Consider the following 23,627-nt stretch of genomic DNA (forward strand, 5'->3'; position numbering starts at 1 on the left):
TGGAACAGAATAGAGAACCAAGAGATGAATCCAGCTACTTACCGCTATTTGATTTTTGACAAGCCAATTAAAAACATTCAGTGGGGAAAAGATTCCCTATTTAACAAATGGTGCTGGGTGAACTGGCTGGCAATCTGCAGAAGACTGAAATTGGACCCACACCTTTCACCATTAACTAAGATAGACTCTCATTGGATTAAAGATTTAAACTTAAGACATGAAACTATAAAAATACTAGAGGAGAATGCAGGGAAAACCCTTGAAGAAATTGGTCTGGGTGAGTATTTCATGAGGAGAACCCCCCGGGCAATTGAAGCAGCTTCAAAAATACACTACTGGGACTTTTTCTGTCTTTTTTAAATGTCTTTATTATGTTTAATGAACCATGATAAATGTAGTAAACTATGACATGTCAATATGTGGATGTACCATAATTTACTGAGCCATTCTCTCATTGGACATTTCCAGTATCACTAACCTAATGCATCCATCTGGTAGTTTCAGGCAAAAAGCATTTTTTTAATTATGTGTTAAATTTGAAGATAATTCACATTTATTTGACCTTTAATTTTAAACATGGGGATTACAAAATCAGAACCACCCATCTGGAAGAAAGAATCTTGTATGTGTGGGAACTTGTTACAGCAAGCACCCCAAATTAGTGCCACAACTAAAACAAAAAAGCATTGTGCTGTGTTGCATTTTATACAGAAAAATACTAGAATAAGAAAACGTTGTTTTAGTCTCAGAAGTTCTTTTTAAAATCTAAATGAAATTTTATTTCCACAGATGGTTGGTAAAGGCTTTTTTCTAGTTCAGACAAAGGAAGTATCCATGAAACCTGAGGATGCTCAAAGAGTTTTTCGGGAAAAAGCACCTGACTTCCTTCCTCTTCTGAACAAAGGTACCTTCTGGATGATTGCTGTACTTTTGTGGTTATTTTCTTAACATGGTGATTTGATTTACTCTTGCTTTTAACACTTCTCCCACATTGCCTTCACTTTCCAATTTGGTCTATGTTTTTTCCTGTTGCTGTTCAGAAAGTCAAAATTTCATATCACTTAAGGAGCCCTATATAACTGACTAGAAATTAGGTATTGGTTTTATTTTCCCATGTTCTTAGGACTTGAAAATCACACTTTATTACATATTTATTATTATTTTATTATTGTACCTTTGTACTGTAGTGAGTGAACATTTCATACTCCCTGCTTAGAGTTGCAAAGAGTTTGGTAAAGATTCTTTGTGCTTTCAGTGGGCTTTGACCATACTGGAAAAGAAATAAGAAACATAAATAAAATGGTATTATCTTAGATATTTAATAAGATCAATTAACTTCCCCTGTGTAATTAGAATTATTTTCTACAATGGGTGAATACCACTAATAAATTTGAAATACTGCTTATATGTCTGCAAAGAGAACAACTAGAATTCATGTGCCCTCTCGAAGGGTTGCTCTCTATCTGTATTTGAAAGTATACTGATTCTCAGCAGAGACCTTGTTTGCTCAAAGCTCATCAGGCTTTTCTTGACTAGCCTTTGCAAATATGTATAGTAAATATGCAATGCTGATTGGGTATACCCTAGAGAGGGCACACCTGTATTTATATTTTCTTTATGAATAAATAAATTATACACTTGATCTTAGCTAAAAGGCCAAGAAGTGATGAATAAATAAATTATAATAAATTACAAAACCTGTATGAAAATGTTGGTTTGTTAGGATAATTTTAATAAGTAATAGCATAACTCCCCTGTGAAGTATTAATATAGGATTTCACATACTTTTGTGGTTACTGTAGTAGTAGTAAGGACTTGCTCTAACCCAGTGCATGAATCTATCCCAGAATTATATAAGAATTTATGACCAGGCCCCTTTGATGCAACCATTTTGATATAGGAACATTCTGATGGAACCTCGAAAATGAACCTTAACTGTCAGCAGCTTTTAGACATTGAATCAAGTAATAGGTATAATGAACATCCTAAAGTATGAGGGTTAGGAATAAATTAAGCCTATGAGGTTTAAATTAATGATTCATGTACATGTGTGATATTAATATAGAATTACTCCAACCCAAATGTAACATCTGCATTTAAGTAACAGAACATTCCACATGGAAGAAGTAAAATATTCTGTTGCTGCAAAAAGTAGAACTAAAACCAATAAGCAGATGTTACAGGAATTTCAGCAAATAAACATAATATAAACAAGTTTTAAAAACAAGATATGCCTAAGGAAAGTATTTGAAGAGTGATAAATTGTCAGAAGATCACAGGAACCAGCTTGAAGGAGTTTCCACAGGCCAAATTTGGGACAATTTGACCATTAAAGAGAATAATGAAGGTAAAAATACAACAACAGAAATCCATGCATCCATACTGATAAGCAAAAAAAGGGGGAAGGGAGTAAAGGCATTCTCATCTGGTTATATGTATTGTGAGCTAATAAATGTACAAGGAATGATAGACTTTGGAATCACCATTTTCCAACCCTGATGTAATAATTGCGTATTTCAGACAAAGATTATCAATGGATGCTAAAACTATTGGGATAAAAGTTGCCAAAAATAGAATATTTATGTATTCTAATTCAAATGGGGGAGTGTACCTCTACAACAGAAATTTGGTGATCACCATGTTAACCCAGTGATCAAACTTAACATCACCAATGGACAACTTGACATTGTATTCTCTTAATATGATGCAGTGAGAAATATACATTACTTCTGAAGTGTTCTTGCCAAAAGTATTTAACCTGAATCTAACTGAGCCAAGATTTAACTTCTAGTTTGTATGAAAAATATGTTCAATGATACCATACAGAAACACTGAGACAAATCCAAAATAGAAGGCATTCTACAAGACAGCTAGCTAAGTCTCTTTAGACAAGGCAGTGGAAAACAAACAAAAAAGATGGGGGAACTGTTCTAGATTAAAAGAGACTAAAGGACATAACCTAATGCAGTGAGTGACCTTGATTAGATCTTGGAGGGATGTGGGGTAAGCTATATAAAGCTGTAAAAGGCATTTTCAGAACAACTGGGGAAATTTGAAGATGAAAGGAAATTATTGTTCATATCCTTAGATGTGATTATGGTATTGTGGTCATGTAGGAAATGCATGCTGAAGTGTCATGATGTCTACTATTTTATTTATTTTTTTTGTTAAATCATAGCTGTGTACATTGATATGATCATGGGGCATCATTCACTAGCTTCACAGAGTGTTTGACACACTTTCATCACACTGGTTAACATAGCCTTCCTGGCCTTCTCTCAGTTGCTATGCCAAGACACTTACATTCCACATTTACTAAGTTTCGCATATAACCTTGTAAGATGCACCGCTGGTATAATCCCACCAATCCCCTTCCCTCTACCCACCTTCACCCTCCCTCCCCTCCCTTTCCCCCTTCCCCCTATTCTTAGGTTGTAACTGGGTTATAGCTTTCATGTGAAAGCCATAAATTAGTTTCATAGTAGGGCTGAGTGCATTGGGTACTTTTTCTTCCATTGCTGAGATACTTTGCTAAGAAGAATATGTTCCAGCTCCATCCATGTAAACATGAAAGAGGTAAAGTCTCCATCTTTCTTTAAAGCTGCATAATATTCCATGGTGTACATATACCACAATTTATTAATCCATTCATGGATCGATGGGCACTTGGGCTTTTTCCATGACTTAGCAATTATGAATAGGGCTGCAATAAACATTCTGGTACAAATATCTTTGTTATGATGTGATTTTTGGTCTTCTGGGTATATGCCCAGTAGAGGGATTACAGGATTGAATGGCAGATCTATGTCTACTATTTTCAGATGACTCAGCATATGTGCAGAGAGCTGGTGTGTATTGTATAATAAAGCAAATGTGGCCAGATGTTAACTTTGGTGGGTGTAGGTGAAGGGCAAATGGATATTTATGCTTTTCTTTCAACTATTCTATAATGTGTAGAAATTTCAAAATAAAAAGTTGGAGAAAAATGTTAAGCTGCTCCATAGTGCATTGATTCATGTGGAATAGTGAGCAAGCTGTCAGTGGAGAACTGGAGTTGGACTGAGTTTTTATCTAAAAGTGAACATCAGTCATTCTAAGGCAGGGTTTCTCAATCTTGGCACTCTTGACAGTTCAGGCTAGGAATTCTTTGTTATGAGGGGTTGTCCTATACCTTATAAGATGTTTAGCTGCATCTCTGGTCTCTACCCACTACATTCCAATAACATCCACCCCCATTTGTAGCCACCCAAAATTTTTCCAGACATTGCCAGATGTCACCTGGGGAGCAAAATTGCTCCCAGTTGAGAACCACTGATCTAAGGGAGGACTTATTCTTTCGAACACTCACTTTTATCTTAAGTAGTTTGTACCTCAGAGTCTCTAAATTTTTCTCTTCTGTTAAAGTAGTTATAGTTATTTCAGGGCTGCAACTGTAGCTCAGTGAGTAGGGCGCTGGCCACATACACTGAGGCTGGTGGGTTCGAGCCCAGCCTGGGCCTGCTAAACAACAATGACAAGTGTAAACAAAATGTAGCTGGGCATTGTGGTAGGTGCTTGTATTTCCAGCTACTCAGGAGGCTGAGGCAAGAGAATCACATAAGCCCAAGAGTTTGAGGTTGCTGTGAGTTGTGATGCCACGGCACTCTACCCAGGTGAAACATAGTGAAACTCTGCCTCACAAAAGAAAAAAAAAGTAGTTATAGTTATTTCAGTTAATAAAGCTATTGACTGCTTAATAAGAGAATTCATTTTTTTGCCATCTTGAGAATCTTCCAAACCTGACTAATTCTCAGACCATCTAGGGTGCTTTTAAAAATAAAAACTTTCGTATTAACCTGGATGGAAGTGGAAGACATTATTGTTAGTAAAGCATCACAAGAATGGAGAAGCATGAATCCTATGTACTCAATTTTGATATGAGGACAATTAATGACAATTAAGGTTATGGGGGGGAAGCAGAAAGAGGGACGGAGGGAGGGGGGTGGGGCCTTTGTGTGTGTCACACTTTATGGGGGCAAGACATGATTGCAAGAGGGACTCTACCTAACAATTGCAATCAGTGTAACCTAGCTTATTGTACCCTCAATGAATCCCCAACAATAAAAAAATAAATAAATAAAAATAAATAAAAACTTTCTACTCCCACTCCAGAAATACTGATTCAAAAATCTCTGAGATGTACCCTTGGAATGTGCATTTTTAATAGCTCCCCAGATGGTTCTGATGATCAGTCTGACTTGAGTTCCTTTGTTTTAGGGAATCTTTCATTCATTCATTCATTCATTCAACAAACATAGTATGTGAGATCTGAGAAGTAATAAAGGTAGAGTCAGATAATACAGGACCTTTGGCTTCTACAGTAGTCTGAATGAGATGAGAAGGCACTAAACATTTTTGTTTGTTTTTTAAATAAGCTTTTTATATTGGAATAATTTCTGGTTTACAAAAAATTACAAAAATAATATAGAGAGTTTCCGTTACGCAGCTTCCCCTAATGTTAACATAACCATAATACATTTGTCAAAACTAAGAAATTTACACATTGGTAAAATGCTATTAACTTCAACTATAGACTTTATTAAAATTTCACCAGTTTTACCCCTTATGGCCTTTTTCAGTTCCAGAATTCAATCCAAGATCCCACATTGCTTTTAGTTGTCTACACAAAACAAAACAGAACAATTGCTTTTAGTTGTCTAAAAGCAATGTGGGGTCTTAGATTGAATTCTGTTTCTTTAATCTCCTCTAATCTGTGACAATTCTTCAGTCTTTCCTTGTTTTTTATAATTTTTAAATTTTTGAACACTAGTGGTCAGTTATTTTTAAATTTTTGAACACTAGTGGTCAGAAATTTTGATTTTTCTCTGGTTTAACTAGGGTTATGGGTTTTGGGAAAGAGGTGAAGTGCCCTTCTTATCACATCACAGGGCACATGATATCAACATGAGGTGGTATTGGCTAGGTTTCTCTGCTGTAAAGTTTCTGTGTTTCCCTTTCCATACTTTGTTCTTTGGAGATAAGTCACTAAGACCCGCCTACACTCAAGAAGAAGAGAATTAGCCTCTACTTTCCGGAAAGAGGAATATCCACATACATTATTTGAAATTCTTCTGTAAGAAAGATTTGTTCTTTCTCCCCCATTTATTCAGTCATTTATTTCTATCAGTATTGACTCATGGATATATATGTATTTTATTCTTTGGGCTATAATCCAGCACCATCAAATTGTTCCAGTTTTAGCTATGAGGACTTTGTTTAAGTTGGTTCCTCTGTCTCTTTGACATGGCCCCATCCTTTTGATTTTTGAACACTTCCTTACTTTCTGTGTCTCTAAGATGCTCCAGGCTCATCCTGTATCTTCTTTGATCCAGAGCTAGTATCAACCATTCCTCCAAGGAGTCCCAATTCCTTTTATTCTACAATGTTATTAATAGTTAAAAGAGTTCTCCCTAAAAATTTTCCTTGTGTGGCCCCTTTGGTCAGCCAACCACAGCTCCTGGCAACTGAATTATTTTCTGGTCCTATGGGTTTGCCTTTTCCAGAATGTCCTATAAATGGAATCATATAATATGTAGTCTTTTGGGTCTGGCTTCTTTCATTTATTAAAATGCATTTGTGAGTCATCCATCTTGCTGGGTGACTTAATGACTTATTCCTTTTATTACTGAATAGGGTTCCTTATATGGATGTACCAATAACTTGTTCCTTTTATTACTGAATAGTATTCCTTGTAGGGATCTACCACAGTTTTTTCATTCACTTGTTGGACATCTTGATTGTTTCCAGTTTTTGTCAATTATGAAAAAAGCTGCTATAAACATTTGTGTGTAGGTTTTTGAGTATACATAACTTTTCATATCTCTCGGGTAAATATATTGGAGTGGGATTGCTGAGTGGTGTGGTAGGTATATATTTAACTTCATAAGAAACAGCCAAACTGTTTTCCAAAGTAGCCATATCATTTTGCATTTCCATCAGCCATAAATCAGAGTTCCCATTACTACAAATCCTTGCCAGTATTTGGTATTGTCACTTTTCTAGGTGAATCATGATATCTCACTGTGGTTTTATTTTGTTTTGTTTTTTTTTAAGACAGGAATCTCATTTTATCGCCTTCAGCAGAGTGGTGTGGTGTCACAGCTCACAGCAACCTCAAACACCTAGGCTCAAGCGATTCTCTTGCCTCAGCCTCCAAGTAGGTGGGACTACAAGCACTTGCCACAACGCTTGGCTACATTTAGAGATAGGGTCTCACTCTTTTTCGGACTGGTCTTGAACTCTTGAGCCCAAGCAATCCACCCGCCTCAGCCTCCCAGAGTGCTAGGATTATGGTCTCACTTTGTTTTGTTTTTTGAGATAGAGCCTCAAGCTGTCACCCTGGGTACAGTGCTGTGGCATCACAGCTCATAGCAACCTCCAATTCCTGGGCTCAAGCGATTCTGCCTCTGCCTCCCAAGTAGCTGGGACTACAGGTGCCTGCCATAATGCCTGGCTATTTTTTGGTTGCAGCCGTCATTGTTGTTTGGCGGGCCTGGGCTGGATTCGAACCCACCAGTTCAGGTGTATGTGGCTGGCGCCTTAGCCACTTGAGCCACAGGTGCCTAGCCTCACTTTGTTTTTTAAATCAACTTTTATTTTGGAATAGTTCACAGGAGAATTGTCAAGATAGTACAGACAGTTCCCATCTACCTTTCTAGATAATCGTGTTATCCATAGAGATAGTTCAAGTTCTTATTTTCTAATCTGTATAACGTTTTATTTTTGTTCTTACATTATTATACTAGCTAGGACTTCTACTAGGATGTTATGTAGAATTGTGAGGGAGGACTTCCTTGCCTTGTTCCTCATCTTAAGATGCAACATACTCAAAATTAAGAATGATGCCAATTGTAGGCTTTTCATACATAAATTTTATTAAGAGAATTTCTTTCTATTCATAGTTTTCTGAGTTTCTGTTGTGTATAGATGTTAACTTTCACTGAATGCTTTCTTGCATTTATCAATCAACATGATCATGTTTTTACCCTAAAGTTCATTTAATCTGATGACTTTTATTGATATCCAAATGTCAAACCAGCCTCATATTCATGAGGTGAACCTCTTTGATCATGATGTATTATCCATTTAATATATTGCTGGATGTGATTTGCTAGTATTTTATTGTGTATTTTTGCATCTTTGTTCATGAGGGATGTTTATAGTTTTTCGTTTTTTGTAATATCATTGGTTTTGATGTTAGGATAATGCTAACCTCATAAAATGAGTTGGGAAGTATACTTCCTCCTCTTCTATCTCTTAAAGAAATTGTAAAGATGTAGCATCCATTTTCTCTTAGATGTGTGGTACAATTCACTAGTGAAACTATCTAACCCTAGAGATTTCTGTTTTGGAAGGTTTTTAGCTTCCAAAATTAATTAATTTATTATATATAGAACTCTTTAGGCTTTTTCTTCTTGAGTAAATTGTAGTAGTTTCTGTGTTTCAGGGAATGTTTCATTTCATCTAGAAGATATCCAATTTATGGGCATAGAGTTGTTTATGTTATGTCCTTATTGTCTGTCGGATCAGAAATGATATTCTTTCATTCTTGCTGTTAGTAATTTGAATCCCCTCTCTCACTTTCACTTTTTTACTCTTTGTTTTCCTCTCCCATCCGCCTAGAGAGAGGCTTATTGTTTTTGTTTGTTTTTATCTTTTTCTAGCTTTATTAAGGTATAAGTGACAAAACTGTGTGTGTGTGTGTATATGTAGATACATTCACATACACACACACACACACACACACATACACACACAAAAGAACATATACACTTTAGAGATAGGGTCTCACTCTGTTGCCCAGGCTAGAGCACAGCAGTGTGATCATAGCTCACTGTAGTCTGGAACTCCTAGGCTTCAAGCAATCCTCCTGGCTTAGCCGGGAGGTGCTGAGACTACGGGTGTGTGCCACCATGCCCAGCTAATTTTTGTTTTCATTTTTTTGTAGAAATAGGATCTCACTATGTTGCCCAGGCTGGTCTTGAACTGCTGACCTCAAGTTACCCTTTTACCTTGGCCTACCAAAGTGCTGGGATCCTAAATGTGAGCCACTGCACCTAGCCAAAATTGTATATTTTTAAGGTATACAACTTGATGATTTGATCTACATATTTTTTTGTGGAATGGATACCAAATCAAGTTAGTTAACACATGTATCACCTCACATAGTTACCATTTTTTACCTTATTTTTGTTTTATTTTATTTTTTTCATTTCATTTCCATTTCATTTCATACAGAGTCTCTGCCAACCAGGCTGGAGTGTCCTGACCTCATCACAGTTCACTACAACCTCAAATTCCCAGACTCAAGTGATTTTCTGCCTCAGCCTCCCAAGTTGCTGGGACTACAGGCACATGCTATGATGCCCAGAGGATTTTTTCTACTTTTTGTAGACAGTAGTCTCGCTTTTACTAAGGATGGGGTCTTCAACTCCTGGCCTCAAGCAGTCCTCCTGCCTTGGCCTCCCAGAGTGCTAGGCATATAAGCGTAAGCCACTGTGCCTAACCATTACCATCTTTATTGACTGCCATCACTGTGCTGTACATTAGATCCCCAGAACTTATGCATAACTGCAAGTTTATACATTTTGACCAACATCTCTCCCTATTCACTGGCAACCACGGTTCTGTTTCTAGAGTTCAACATTTTTAGATTTAACATATGATTCATATAGTATTTGTATTTATCTGATTAATTTCATTTATCGTAATGCCCTCCAGGTTCATCCATATTGTTATAAGTGGCAGGATTTCTTTATTTATATGGCTGAATAATATTTGTACATATATATATTGTACATATATATATATATATATCACATCTCCTTTATTCATCTCTCAGTGGGCAGTGATGTTGATTCCGTATCTTGGCTATTGTGAAAAATGCTGCAGTGAACATGGGAGTGAAGATATCCCTTTGATATTGATTTATTTTTCCTTGGATATATATCCAGAAGTATGTTCTATAAAGTCACTATGAACACTGAATTAGTGACTAACAAAATGTTGTTCCTGGGAGAAACACAGGGTTAGGTTTCTACAATTCTCCAGTCACATTTTCATCAACAGATAAATACATAACTTTGTTTTATGTGTGTTTCTGTTTAAAGTTACTTTAGTGGGCTGGGCACAGTGGCTCACACTAATAATCCTAACACTCTGGGAGGCTGAGGTGGGTGGATTACTTGAGCTCAGGAGTTCCAGACCAACCTGAGCAAGAGTGAGACCCCCATCTCTACTAAAAATAGAAAAACTAACCAGGAGTTGTGGTGGGCGCCTGTAGTCCCAGCTAGTCAGGAGGCTGAGTGCCATGACATTCTACCCAGGGCAACAGAGTTGGACTGTCATAAATGAATGAATGAATGAATGAAGTACCTTAGTAAGTAAAGTATATATTATTAATTTGTAACCATTGAACTCACAGCCAATAGCACCACAACTGATGCCTGAGCAAAGATTATCTAACACATATTTTCTTTTTTCTTCTTCTTTTTTTTTTGTTAAATCATAGCTGTGTACATTAGTGCAATTGCCTGTACTCATTCTAAGATGCACCATAGATGTGGCCCCACCCATTACCCTCCCTCCACCAAAACCTCCCCCCTCCCTTCCCCTTCCTTGGCCCTTTCCCCATAGTTTTGTGCTATAGTTGGGTTATAGTCTTCATGTGAAAGCTATAATTTAGCTTCATAGTAGGGCTGAGTACATTGGATACTTTTTCTTCCATTCTTGAGATACTTTGCTAAGAAGAATATGTTCCAGCTCCATCCATGTAAACATGAAAGAGGTAAAGTCTCCATCTTTCTTTAAGGCTGCATAGTATTCCATGGTATACATGTACCACAATTTGCTAGTCCATTCGTGGGTCGATGGGCACTTGGGCTTCTTCCATGACTTAGCAATTATGAATTGGGCTGCAATAAACATTCTGGTACAGATGTCTTTGTTATATTGTGACTTTTGGTCTTCTGGGTATAAACCTAGTAAAGGAATTATAGGATCGAATGGCAGGTCTATTTTTAGGTCTCTAAATATTCTCCACACATCCTTCCAGAAGGAACGTATTAGTGGGCATTCCCACCAGCAGTGTAGAAGTGTGCCCCTTCCTCCACATCCATGCCAACATTTCTGGTTTTGGGATTTTGTTATGTGGGCTGCTCTTACTGGGGTTAGGTGATATCTCAGAGTAGTTTTGATTTGCATTTCTCTGATGATTAAGGATGATGAGCTTTTTTTCATGTGTTTGTAGATTTTGCGTTGGTCTTCCTTAGAGAAGTTTCTCTTTAAGTCCCTTGCCCACCCTGAAATGGGGTCACGTGTTCTTTTCTTGCTAATAAATTTGAGTTCTCTGTGGATTCTGGTTATTAGACCTTTATCGGAGGTATAACCTGCAAATATTTTCTCCCATTCTGAGGGCTGTCTGCTTGCTTTACTCACTATGTTCTTGGCTGTGCAGAAGCTTTTTAGTTTGATCAGGTCCCAGTAGTGTATTTTTGATACTGCTTCAATTGCTTGGGGAGTCCTCCTCATAAAATATTCACCCAGGTCGATTCCTTCAAGAGTTTTCCCTGCACTTGCTTCAAGTATTTTTATAGTTTCATGTCTTAAGTTTAAATCTTTTATCCAGTGAGAGTCTATCTTAGTTAATGGTGAAAGGTGTGGGTCCAGTTTCAGTCTTCTACAGGTTGCCAGCCAGTTTACCCAGCACCATTTGTTAAATAGGGAATCTTTTCCCCACTGAATGTTTTTAATTGGCTTGTCAAAGATCAAATAACGGTAAGTAGCTGGATCCATCTCTTGATTCTCTATTCTGTTCCAGACATCTTCTTCTCTGCTTTTGTGCCAGTACCATGCTGTTTTGATCACTATGGATTTATAGTACAGTCTCAGTTCTGGTAGCGTGATTCCTCCTGCTTTGTTTTTATTGCTCAGTAATGTTTTGGCTATTCGAGGTTTTTTTCTGATTCCATATAAAACGAAGTATTATTTTTTCAAGATCTTTAAAGTATGACAACGGAGCTTTAATAGGAATTGCATTAAAATTATATATTGCTTTGGGCGGTATGGACATTTTAACAATGTTGATTCTTTCCAGCCATGAGCATGGTATGTTTTTCCATCTGTTAACATCTTCGGCTATTTCTTTTCTTAGAGTTTCATAGTTCTCTTTGTAGGGATCTTTCACGTCCTTTGTTAGGTATACTCCCAAATATTTCATCTTCTTTGGCACTACTGTGAAAGGAATAGAGTCCTTGACTGTTTGTTCGGCTTGGTTATTGTTGGTATATATAAAGGCTACAGATTTATGGGTGTTGATTTTGTAGCCTGAGACATTGCTATATTCCTGGATCACTTCTAAAAGTTTTGTAGTAGAATCCCTAGTGTTTTCCAGATATACGATCATATCATCTGCAAAGAGTGAAAGTTTGATCTCTTCTGACCCTATGTGGATACCCTTGATCGCCTTTTCTTCCCTAATTGCAATGGCTAAAACTTCCATTACAATGTTAAAGAGCAATGGAGACAATGGGCAACCTTGCCTGGTTCCTGATCTAAGTGGAAATGATTTCAATGTAACTCCATTCAATACGATATTGGCTGTGGGTTTGCTGTAGATGGCCTCTATTAGTTTAAGAAATGTCCCTTCTATACCAATTTTCTTAAGTGTTCTGATCATGAAGGATGCTGGATATTATCAAAAGCTTTTTCTGCATCAATTGAAAGAATCATATGGTGTTTATTTTTAAGTTTGTTTATGTGTTGAATTACATTTATAGATTTAAGTATATTGAACCAGCCTTGAAACCCTGGGATAGATCCAACTTGGTCATGGTGTATAATTTTTTTGATGTGTTGTTGGATTCTGTTTGTTAGGATCTTATTGAGTATTTTAGCATCCATATTCATTAGTGATATTGGTCTATAATTTTCTTTTCTTGTTGGGTCTTTCCCTGGTTTGGGGATCAAGGTGATGTTTGCTTCATAGAATGTGTTGGGTAATATTCCTTCTTTTTCTATATTTTGGAAGAGGTTTAGTAGTATAGGTACTAGTTCTTCTTTAAATGTTTGGTAGAATTCTGATCCTGGGCTTTTCTTTTTCTTTTTTTTTTTTTTTGGCCAGGGCTAGGTATGAAGGGCTTTTCTTTTTAGGGAGATTTTGTATAGTTGATGCTATTTCAGAACTTGATATAGTCCTATTCAACATTTCCACTTCGTTCTGGCTAAGTCTTGGTAGGTGGAGTGCTTCCAGGTATTGGTCGATTTCTTTCAGATTTTCATATTTGTGAGAGTAGAGTTTCTTGTAGTATTCGTTAAGGATTATTTGAATTTCTGAGGGGTTGTTGTTATTTCATCATTACCATTTCTGACTGATAAAATTAGAGATTTTACTCTTTTTTTCCTGGTTAGGTTGGCCAAAAGTTTATCTATTTTATTGATCTTTTAAAAAAACCAACTTTTTGATTTATTGATCTGTTGTATAATTCTTTTGTTTTCAATTTCATTTAATTCTGCTCTGATTTTCGTTATTTCTTTTCTTCTGCTGCCTTTGGGGTTGAAGTGTTCTTCTTTCTCCAGTTGCTTGAGATGTTCCATTAAGTTATTGACTTCCTCTCTTTCCGTTTTCTTGAGGAAGGCTTGCAGTGCTATAAATTTCCCTCTTAGTACTGCCTTTGCAGTATCCCAGAGGTTGTGGTAATTCGTGTCTTGATTGCTGTTTTGTTCCAAAAATATGGTGATTTCCTTCTTAATCTCGTCTATAACCCATGTATCCTTCAACATGAGGTTGTTTAGCTTCCATGTTTTTGTATGGGTATGCAGGTTCCTGTTGTTATTTAGTTCAACTTTGATTCCATGATGGTCTGAGAAGATGCAAGGAATAATTTCTATTTTTTTAAATTTGCTGAGGTTAAATTTGTGGCCTAGGATGTGGTCGATTTTGGAGTATGTTCCATGGGCTGATGAGAAGAATGTGTATTCAGTTTTGTTGGGATGAAATGTTCTGTAGATGTCTGTTAAGTCCAGATGTTGAATGGTTGAGTTTAAATCTAAAATTTCTTTGCTTAGCTTCTTTTTGGAGGATCTATCCAGGACTGCTAAAGGGGTGTTAAAATCTCCAACTACTATGGAACTGGAGGAAATCGAGTTGCTCATGTCTGTTAGAGTTTCTCTTATAAATTGAGGTGCGTTGTGGTTGGGTGCATAAATATTAATAATTGAGATCTCATCATATTATTATCTTTAACAAATACGAAGTGTCCATCCTTATCCTTAATTATTTTGGTTGGTTTAAAGCCTATTGTGTCTGCGAACAGGATTGCAACGCTTGCTTTTTTCTGCTTTCCATTTGCCTGGAATATAGATGACCATTCCTTCACCTTGAGTCTATATCTGTCTTTTAATGTAAGATGTGATTCTTGGATGCAGCAGATATCTGGCTTGAGTTTTTGTATCCAGTCTGCCAACCTATGCCTCTTTAGAGGACAATTTAAACCATTCACATTAATTGAGAGTATTGATAAGCCTTTTGAGAGACTGGTGGACATTTTTAATCCTTTTGCGACTGTGGAAGTTGGAATTTGATCAAAAATTTTTTGGGTGGGTTTACTTTTGTGGTGGAGAATTACGCTGGTCTTTATGGAGGATAGATCTAAGAATGTCCTGGAGAGCTGGTTTAGTTTGGCAAATTTCTTCAACATAACACATATTTTCTTGTGAGGCACAGCATAATCTTCCTCAACTTAGGATACTAGACAACACTTCCATTTGGGGGCCATTTTAAACAGGTGAAATTATTGACCAAAAGCAAAAAATTTGAAAAACATGGCACTACCTAGTGAAAAGTAAAAAGGACCCTTGTTTACAGTATGAGAACTGAAAGAAGGCAGAATGTCACTTGGTTCAACCTCAGCTAGGAACATGCACATCAGGCAGCTCAAATGTTTGTGCTACTCTGTGCATGTTCACAGATAACCATGAAGTGTTGCAAGTATTTGATCTTGGGGGTTATAAAAGAATTTTAACAAGTAGGCAGATTCATAATTAAAGGATATGAATATTGGGCTGGGCATGGTGGCTCATGCTTGTAATCCTAGCACTCCGGGAGTGAGAGGTGGTGGATTGCCTGAGCTTACAGGTTTGAGACCAGCCTGAGCAAGAGCAAGACCCTGTCTCTAAAAACAGCTGGGTGTTGTAGTGGTTACCTGGAGTCCCAGCTACTCGGGAGGCTGAGGGAAGAGAATCGCTTGAGCCCAAGAGTTTCAGGTTGCTGTGAGCTATGATGCCAGGGCACTTTACCAAGGGTGACAAAGTGAGACTCCATCTCAAAAAAAATAAATAAATAAAGGATATGAATTTAACAAGGTTCAACTGTATTTGTATTTAATGTTAAAAGTTTTCCTTTAAGCACTGCTTTAGCTGTATCTTGATACAAATTTTGATATATTTTCATTTAACTTAGGGTTTGGCAAAATATGGCCCACTGCCAGCTTTAGTAAATAAAGTTTTACTGGAGTACAGCCACCTTTATTCATTTATCTGTTATGTTTTGCTGCTTTTGTGCTATGATAGCAGAGCTGATTAGTTGTGACAGACACTGTAGGGTGAACAAAACCTAAAATAGTTCCTGTCTGGCCCTTTACAGAAAAAGTATAGCTTATGGTATAGAAGAATTTGAAATGGCCATGCTTACCAACTGGTTTGGTCTTTCCCTTTTTATCTCCAGTCAAAAAGTTCCAACCCACAGGTACCCTTCTCATTGGTCAGTTTGAATAAAATGGGAGATGCTGTTACAGCCCCCATAGAACTACAGGATTTCACAGAAGTGGAAATTTCCAGATTCCAGGAAGTCAAATCTACAAATTCCTAAGAGCTGAGTCACCATGGGGAGGATCCCACAGGTGTATCCTTGTCGATTCCTTGAGAAGACCTCTGTTCTCCTGGACCTCACACTTCTCAGGTCTCCTCTCTCATTCCCCCCTTTTGAGACTCCATATATATTTTAATTTGGGGTCTCAACATCAGCTTGCTTCTGCAGAAGCCAATATTAATTACTTTTCACATTCAAATTTACATTACTTTTCTATAAAATCTAAGGCATAGACGTATTTCTGATCTGTCCTATAGTTTCTTTCCCAGTTCCTTCTGCTGCAGCACCCTTGCATGGTGCTACAGGCAGTAAACTTCAGAGTCACCTGGCTGGGATTTCCTATTTCCCTGGTCTGTACCAGCATGCAGATTTCAGGGACTGTGACTTCTCTTGGGTTCTCTACCCAGGCCTTAATTGTACCATGGTGGTGGGCTAATATACATACGAGTTTTGACTTTTCCCTGTGTCACACATAGAGTACTGTATCCGATTATGAGCACAAACTCCCTTCTGGGTGCCTTCACATTCATAAAACCTATAAAGGAGTCACCCTTTGTCCTATCTCAGTGGTGTGGGTACACAGATTACATCCCTCCTCCCCTTTTCCCAAAGTCAAATTAAGACAAGTCCCATGAGAAGCTTCCTTAGGCTTCAGCTGTGCATTGACCAGCCAGCTCCTAGTTTTTGGCTGGAGCAGGGCATATTGAACGTCTTAAAAGTTACTTTTGCTTCCCATAGGGCAGTGAAGCTCTCTTCAGCCAGCTGTGAGGAATCCAGGCAAGGATCCTCTCCAGCTTTGCTGCTGTGCATGTGGTCAGGATGATGGTGTAAAGTCATTTCTACCTTGGTTTGAGGGGGATCAGGTTCTGATCCTTGATCTAGATTGATCTACACTTGATCCCCTTGATCCTCCAGAGAGAAAGGTTGTATAGACACAAAAGACTAAACAGAACATGGATTTCCACTCAAGTGGAAATCTTTTCTTGTTACTCTTCTTAGGGCTTCTGTCTTTTCAATTCAGTCTCTCCCACACCCCTGCCTTAGTAACTTCATACAATGGTTTGGCAGTCTGTATGTTTCACACAGTCTTTCACAGAAATTCTCAGGGCTTTCATCTGGCTTCTGCATGCCCTCAGCCACCTTGCATCCATTTCTGGCTTTCTGGCTCCCTTACCCTGACAGGGATGAAGTCAAGGGTTGGGTTCAGCATAAGCGAATGAAACCATTTAGCAGTTACCTACAAACATTTACAAGTTCTGGATTTCAAGGCTAAGGTTTACACAATGAGAACATTAGTATTCCTACTTACAGACTTAGCATAGTTCTTAAGATAATACATAGTTTTAAGAGTCCCTACAGGACTGCTCCAAAGTTTTAGACAATTCAAGTGAATATTCCTGAACATCAGTTTGGTGTGGGGCCACTTATGAGGCCGTGTTACAATCACAACATTTACTGGGAAATTCTCATTTTGGTTCCAGTTTTTCTGAGGTATCTCTATAAACACAGCAGATACATTTAATACGGCATAAATTTTTCCAGTGTAGCCAACAAAGTGACCTTTGTTGAGCCTTAATGCTTCAGAGAAAATATAATTACTGTATGTTATTCTGTACTCTTTTGGCCAGTCTCTTAATCCCATTTAACAGATCAGTTTAGTAAAAGAGCTATGTCTCATTTTATGAGCTGGCATCGAGGACAAGGCTGGAATCTAATATAGGTAGGCCATAGTTTTTTCCCCTTTTGAACCATTTCTCTCTCCACTAAAGACAAATTATAGCAAAATCTAGTTGCCAAAATAAACTGTACCTTTGGTATATTGAGTCTGATTATTTGCATAAAGTGCAGTAAGAATAATTATTAGCCATTAGACTTTTCTTCCCTTTAAAATTGGCTTTGCTGGAACCTTTTATAAAGAGTCTCATGTTAGACTTGAAATCCTTCCACGAGCCCAGGTTTCATCTGTGCAATTAGATACCTGTATGCATTGGAAAAATTCCTCTTCTCTTGAGGTTCCCAAGCAAATTGAGATTTCCAGACCTGTCAGAAAGTGACCTTCATTACTTACCACAGATTAGGAAATGTTATTGATGGGTATCTGGCCAGTTTTTCCAAAGGGCTTTTTTATTGACCTTATAAAGTCAACCTTAATTCCTAAATTAAGGAATGGACACCTCTGAAAATGCTGTTCCAGCCAAAGCCTTGGTAAAATAACCAGTGTCTTCATCATGTCCTATAGAACAAAACAGATTCTTATTGAACTTAGGCAAATAACTGTATTGTTAGAAATCAAGAATACATACAAATGGCTTTCAAATTCCAGAGAAATCAAGGAGAGAGAAAAAATAAGTGTTTCAAATTCTGCCTAGAAGTACATACCTTGCTGAAAGCTGCAAATAGCTCAAGAGACAGACAATAGCTTTCTTGACTTTTGGAAAACAGAACACAAAGAATTAGCAATATTTCAAACAAAAAGCCATAACAAACCAGCCCAGTTGCATGTAACTAATTTCTGTTCTGTTTGAAGTTAGGTTAGCAATACTCATGGACATGTTAGCTTTCTAATTAAAGTTCTAGAAGTCTGCTTTTAGTCAGAAGGTATTTAATTTCCAAAGACATCATAAATTTGAATTTGAGAGAATTCATCAGCCTCTCCCAATATTTCTTTTGAAGGACAAACTTTGGACTCAGCCAGTTACAAAAAAAACACTTTTGAGGTGAATTAAAATTACTACTGACAATATACACTAAGACCAATATTTTATAATATTGGAACATACATATAAACATAATCCACACAAAATTAACCACCATTTCATATTTGGCAATGTTTCCTATGTATTTTTAACATACCAAATAAGCCTAATATGTCTTTTTCAGACTTTCAGTGGTCTTGATATATCAAAAAGACCAAATTTAGAGTTTTGATTTTGGAAGGTTTGTCAAATATCAAAGACTTAAAACATTAGTTCAAAAAGATTACAAGCCAAAAGATTCTAAAGGAAATACATAGTCAACTGGATCACATGTAAATTCCCTTCACAAATTCTCTTTTATGAGCTTCATTTAACCTGCACAGACAATCTACAAACATTCTAAACCTACTGGATTGCCCTATCACTTTCTTAAATAATCATTCTGTTTAAGGACAAAATTTACCACACGAGATTCTTTTCTTACACAATGCCATTTTCCTTTTGTATGTGTGTTTATTTTATCTATTTATTTTTATTAGATCATGACTATACATTACTGCATTTATGGGGTACAATGTGCTGACTCTATATACAATCTAGAATGTTCACATCAAACTGGTCAACAATTTCTCTTACTCTCAAAAATCTAGTTTTCAAAAAACATGATCACAGTTTACTATGAATTTAATTATTCACTTGGCTAAACTGATAATTAGAAGGTTTAAAAGGCAAGAATCTTTTTCTTTGATAAAGACTCAGTTTCCCAAACAATTTAAACAACCAAATTATTACATTTTACAAATGAGAGATATTTTATGGACTATAACATTGATACAGGATTTTCCCACTCAGGGCTAGACATTTTCCCACTCGAACTGCTACTTAGCCATAGAAGGTGAACCAACACTCCCTAGGCCCTGTGAGGGGAGGTCCAACCCCACCCTAGGAGTTTTCTCAGTCACACCACATCCACACACGCTCATACACCTCTCAACAGGCCTGTGAGTGATCTAACACCCTGGGGGTTGATCGGACCCCCAGCCCCACTTCCACTCAAATGGTGGGAACCCCGGATCCACCCTACCTCGGTTTAGATGGATCCCAGTGCAGGTACCAATTCCTCCTGGTGTTTTGACTCCCTGAAGACCCACCAAGGGGGTCCTTTCTCCATCCAGTCGAGGTATCCACACAGGGAGGCCAAGCTGCCTCCCTGGCACACTCAGTGGTTCATGTCACTCAGGATGATGGTGGGGGGCCCATGTGGGTGTCCAGAGGATTGGCTGCAACTGCCAGGTGTGTGTTCTGTCCTCACGTGATCTTGCTTCCTGGTCAGGGAACCAAAAATGTTGTAGGAAGACAGGGCCCGATGGAGAGAAAGAGCACCCAAACACCATGTTTATAAGAGGAAGGGTTATATTTCAGCCTGTGGAACTTACAGCATAGAAGAATTCGAAATGGCCACACTCTTGACCCCTGATTTAGTTAAAATATTTTTTTTTAGTTTCCTTTGAGACTTTTTACTTGATCCATGGATTATTTAGAAGTATATTGTTTAATTTCCAAACATTTGATGATTGTACATATATATTTCTGTTACTGATTTCTAGATTAATCCTGTTTGGTCCAAGAATGCACATTTGTATAATTCCTATTTTCTTTAAGTTTTTTCATGCCATAGAATATGACCTATCTTGGTGAATATTCTATGTGCATGTGAAAAGAATGCGTAATCTGCTGTTGAGTGGTTGAATCTTCCTCATTAACTGTCCACTAGGCTGATTTGGTTGATAGCACTCTTCCATCATTTACATCCTTGCTGAATTTTGGTCTACTTGTTTCATAAATTAATGAAAAAGGAATGTTGAAATCTCCAACTGTAAGTGTGGATTTGTCTATTTCTTTTTTCAGATCCAGTCAGGTTTTATCTCATGTATTTTGAAGCTCTGTTATTAGGTACATACACATTTAGAATTGTTATGCCTTCTTGGAGGATCCTTTATCATTATATAATATCCTTTTACTCCAGTAATCTTCCTTGTTCTGAAATCTACTTTGTCTGAAATTATATGCATAGTAGCTACTCCATCTTTTGTTTTGTTAGTTTCATTGTAAATAGCCCTTTTTTTAACTTATGAAATCTCTATATTTAAAGTGAGTTTTTTATACATAGCATATAGTTGGTTCTTGCTTTTTAATCCAGTTTGATTATCTCTGTCTTTTAATTGCTATGTTTAGACCATTCACATTGAAAGGGGTTACTGAAAAAAAAGGTGGGGGGGTATTGATATAGTTGTATCAAAAATCTGCCATCTTGTGGCCGGTGCCTGTAATCCTAGCACTCTGGGAGGCTGAGGCAGGTGGATCACTTGAGCTCATGATTTTGAGATCAGCCTGAGCAAGAGTGAGACCCTGTCTAAAAACAGCTAGGTGTTGTAGAGGGCACCACCTGTAGTCCCAGCTACTCAGGAGGCTGAGGCAAGTGGATTACTTGAGCTCAAGAGTTAGAGGTTGCTGTGAGCTGTGATGCCACAGCACTCTACTGAGGGTGACAAAGTGAGACTCTGTCTCAAAAAACAAACAAACACAGCAAAAAAAAAAAACAAAAAAACATTTACCATGTTGTTAGCTGATTTCTGTTCCATTTGTTCTTTGTTTCTTGTTACCTCTTTTTTCTTCATTTGTGCATTTTTATGATTCCATCTAATCTCCTCTATTGACTTATTATACTTTTTTATTCTGTTGAGACAGTTCTACCCTATGCCCTGAGCAGAGGGCAATGGCGTCGTAGCTCACTGCAACCTCAGACTCAGGCTGTGGGCATCCTGCTGCCTCAGCCTCCGAAGCCGCTGGGATTATAGGTGCTCGCTGTGGCACCCGGCTGGGTTTTTCCATTTTTTTCATGAGTCGGGATCTCACTCTCGCTCAGACAAGCCTCGAACTCCTGAGCTCAAGCAATCCTCCTGCCTCAGCCTCCCACAGTGCTGGGATTACAGGCGTGAGCCACGGTGCCTGGCCTTATTATACTTTTTTAAAAAACTTATTTAGTAGTTGCGTTAGGTTTTACAGTGTACATTTTTAAATAATTTGAGTCCACCTTCTAATAATACACAACTTCACCTGTAGTATCAATTTTCAATTCTTCCCTCTTATCCTTCTGTCATTATTATCATATCTTAGTATTACACATGCTATAAATACCTAATACATTATTAATGTTATTTCTTTGAACTGTTAGTTATTTTTAGAACAATTAAAAATGAAAAGAATATAGATCACATCTTACTACAGGTTTTAGAGCAGAGGAATGTCATAGGTAGTCATTTTAAAGCATAACTACTATCTCTGTGGAAGCAGAGAGACCAGCTAGGAGGCTGTCATTGTCATCTAATTGAGCCATGATAATGGTTTATTCCAAGGTCATGTTAGGTAGAAGAGTTCACTAGATAGGATATCAAGGAATCTTGTTGATCTACTTCAGAGTCTCACATTTTTCCATTAAAAGTGAAATATTTCATCTAAAGCTACTGCGAACTATTTGAATAAGACGTTCATATTAAAGCATTAAAAACATGACCAGCAATCCTTATTCACCTCGTACTTCATTTTGAAATAATCACAGTAGCACTGTTTAAAAAGTACATTGTCAACAATGTAGTATTTTTAAAATTTAGGATTATCCACGCATGTTAATCAAAACTGATGTACTTGTCTACCTTTTTTGTTGGTATATCTTTGTTGGAAAATTATCAGGTCATGTGTTGGAAGTTCATCATATTCTAGTCAAAGAATATCAACCAAGTTTCATGGCTAGATAATTGTTTCTGAATTCTAGATTATGTTCTTTTTATAGAAAACAGAAACTTTAATAAATATCTAACTTTTTTGGCAGTTCATTTTTCTTTTTTGATTGAATGTCTAACTTTTAAGTAACATATCTACTGTATTTCTTTGTTTTTTTTTTTTTTTTGGCCAGGGCTGGGTTTGAACCCGCCACCTCTGGCATATGGGACCGGCGCCCTACTCCTTGAGCCACAGGCGCCGCCCTACTGTATTTCTTTGTAGTAATTCTGCATAAAAGTATATTCTGTTTTTGTTCTTTTGCAGAGACAAAAGTCTCAATTTATTGCCCTCGGTTGAGTGCTGTGGCATCACACAGCTCACAGCAACGTCCAACTCCTGGGCTTAGGCGATTCTCTTGCCTCAGCCTCCCAAGTAGCTGGGACTACAGGCGCCCGCCACAACACCCAGCAATTTTTTTGTTGCAGTTTGGCCGGGGCCAGGTTTGAACCTGCCACCCTTGGTATATGGGGCCGGCACCCTACCCACTGAGCTACAGGCACTGCCCAATATATTCTAATTTAATTCAAACTTTCTCCTCTGCAAAACTGAAAACCCTACGTTTATTATCAACTTTTTTTTTGTTTTTTTTTTTTTGAGACAGAGTCCTACTTTATCACCCTTGGTAGAGTGCTATGACGTCACAGCTCACAGCAACCTCCAACTCCTGGACTTAGGCGATTCTCTTGCCTCAGCCTCTCGAGTAGTTGGGACTATAGGCACCTGCCACAACGCCTGGCTGTTTTTTTGTTGCAGTTTGGTGGGGCCAAGTTTGAACTACCACCCTCAGTATATGGGACCAGCACCCTACCCACTGAGCAACAGGCACTGGCCCTAACTTTTTCTTTATAGTTCAGTGTTTATTTGGTTTAAAATGCTTTTTATGGACAGCGCCTGTGGCTCAGTGAGAAGGGCGCCAACCCCATATACTGAGAGTGGCGAGTTCCAACCCAGCCTAGGCCAAACTGCAACAAAAAATAGGTGGGTGTTGTGGCAGGCGCCTGTAGTTCCAGCTATTTGGGAGGCAAGAGAATCGCCTAAGCCCAAGATCTGGAGGTTGCTGTGAGCTGTGTCTCAAGAAAAAATAAATTATTTTTATGGCAGGGCATGGTGGCTCACACCTATAATCCTAACACTCTGGGAGGCCAAGACGGTGGATTGCCTGAGCTCATGAGTTTGAGCCTGAGCCA

At 37.8% G+C, this 23,627-nt stretch overlaps 1 protein-coding gene across 1 annotated transcript in view; it reads left to right on the forward strand.

Annotated features, from left to right (window-relative positions):
• The window catches only part of RP2 (RP2 activator of ARL3 GTPase), a 74,902-nt gene that overhangs the window by 40,455 nt on the left and 10,820 nt on the right, over positions 1 to 23,627 (forward strand). The window contains exon 3 of the mRNA XM_053580867.1: positions 790 to 904. Coding sequence (XP_053436842.1) covers positions 790 to 904 — 115 coding nt within the window. The remainder of the gene's footprint in view (positions 1 to 789; positions 905 to 23,627) is intronic.

The sequence above is a fragment of the Nycticebus coucang genome, chromosome X, assembly GCF_027406575.1.
Source record: "Nycticebus coucang isolate mNycCou1 chromosome X, mNycCou1.pri, whole genome shotgun sequence".
NCBI lineage: Eukaryota > Metazoa > Chordata > Mammalia > Primates > Lorisidae > Nycticebus > Nycticebus coucang.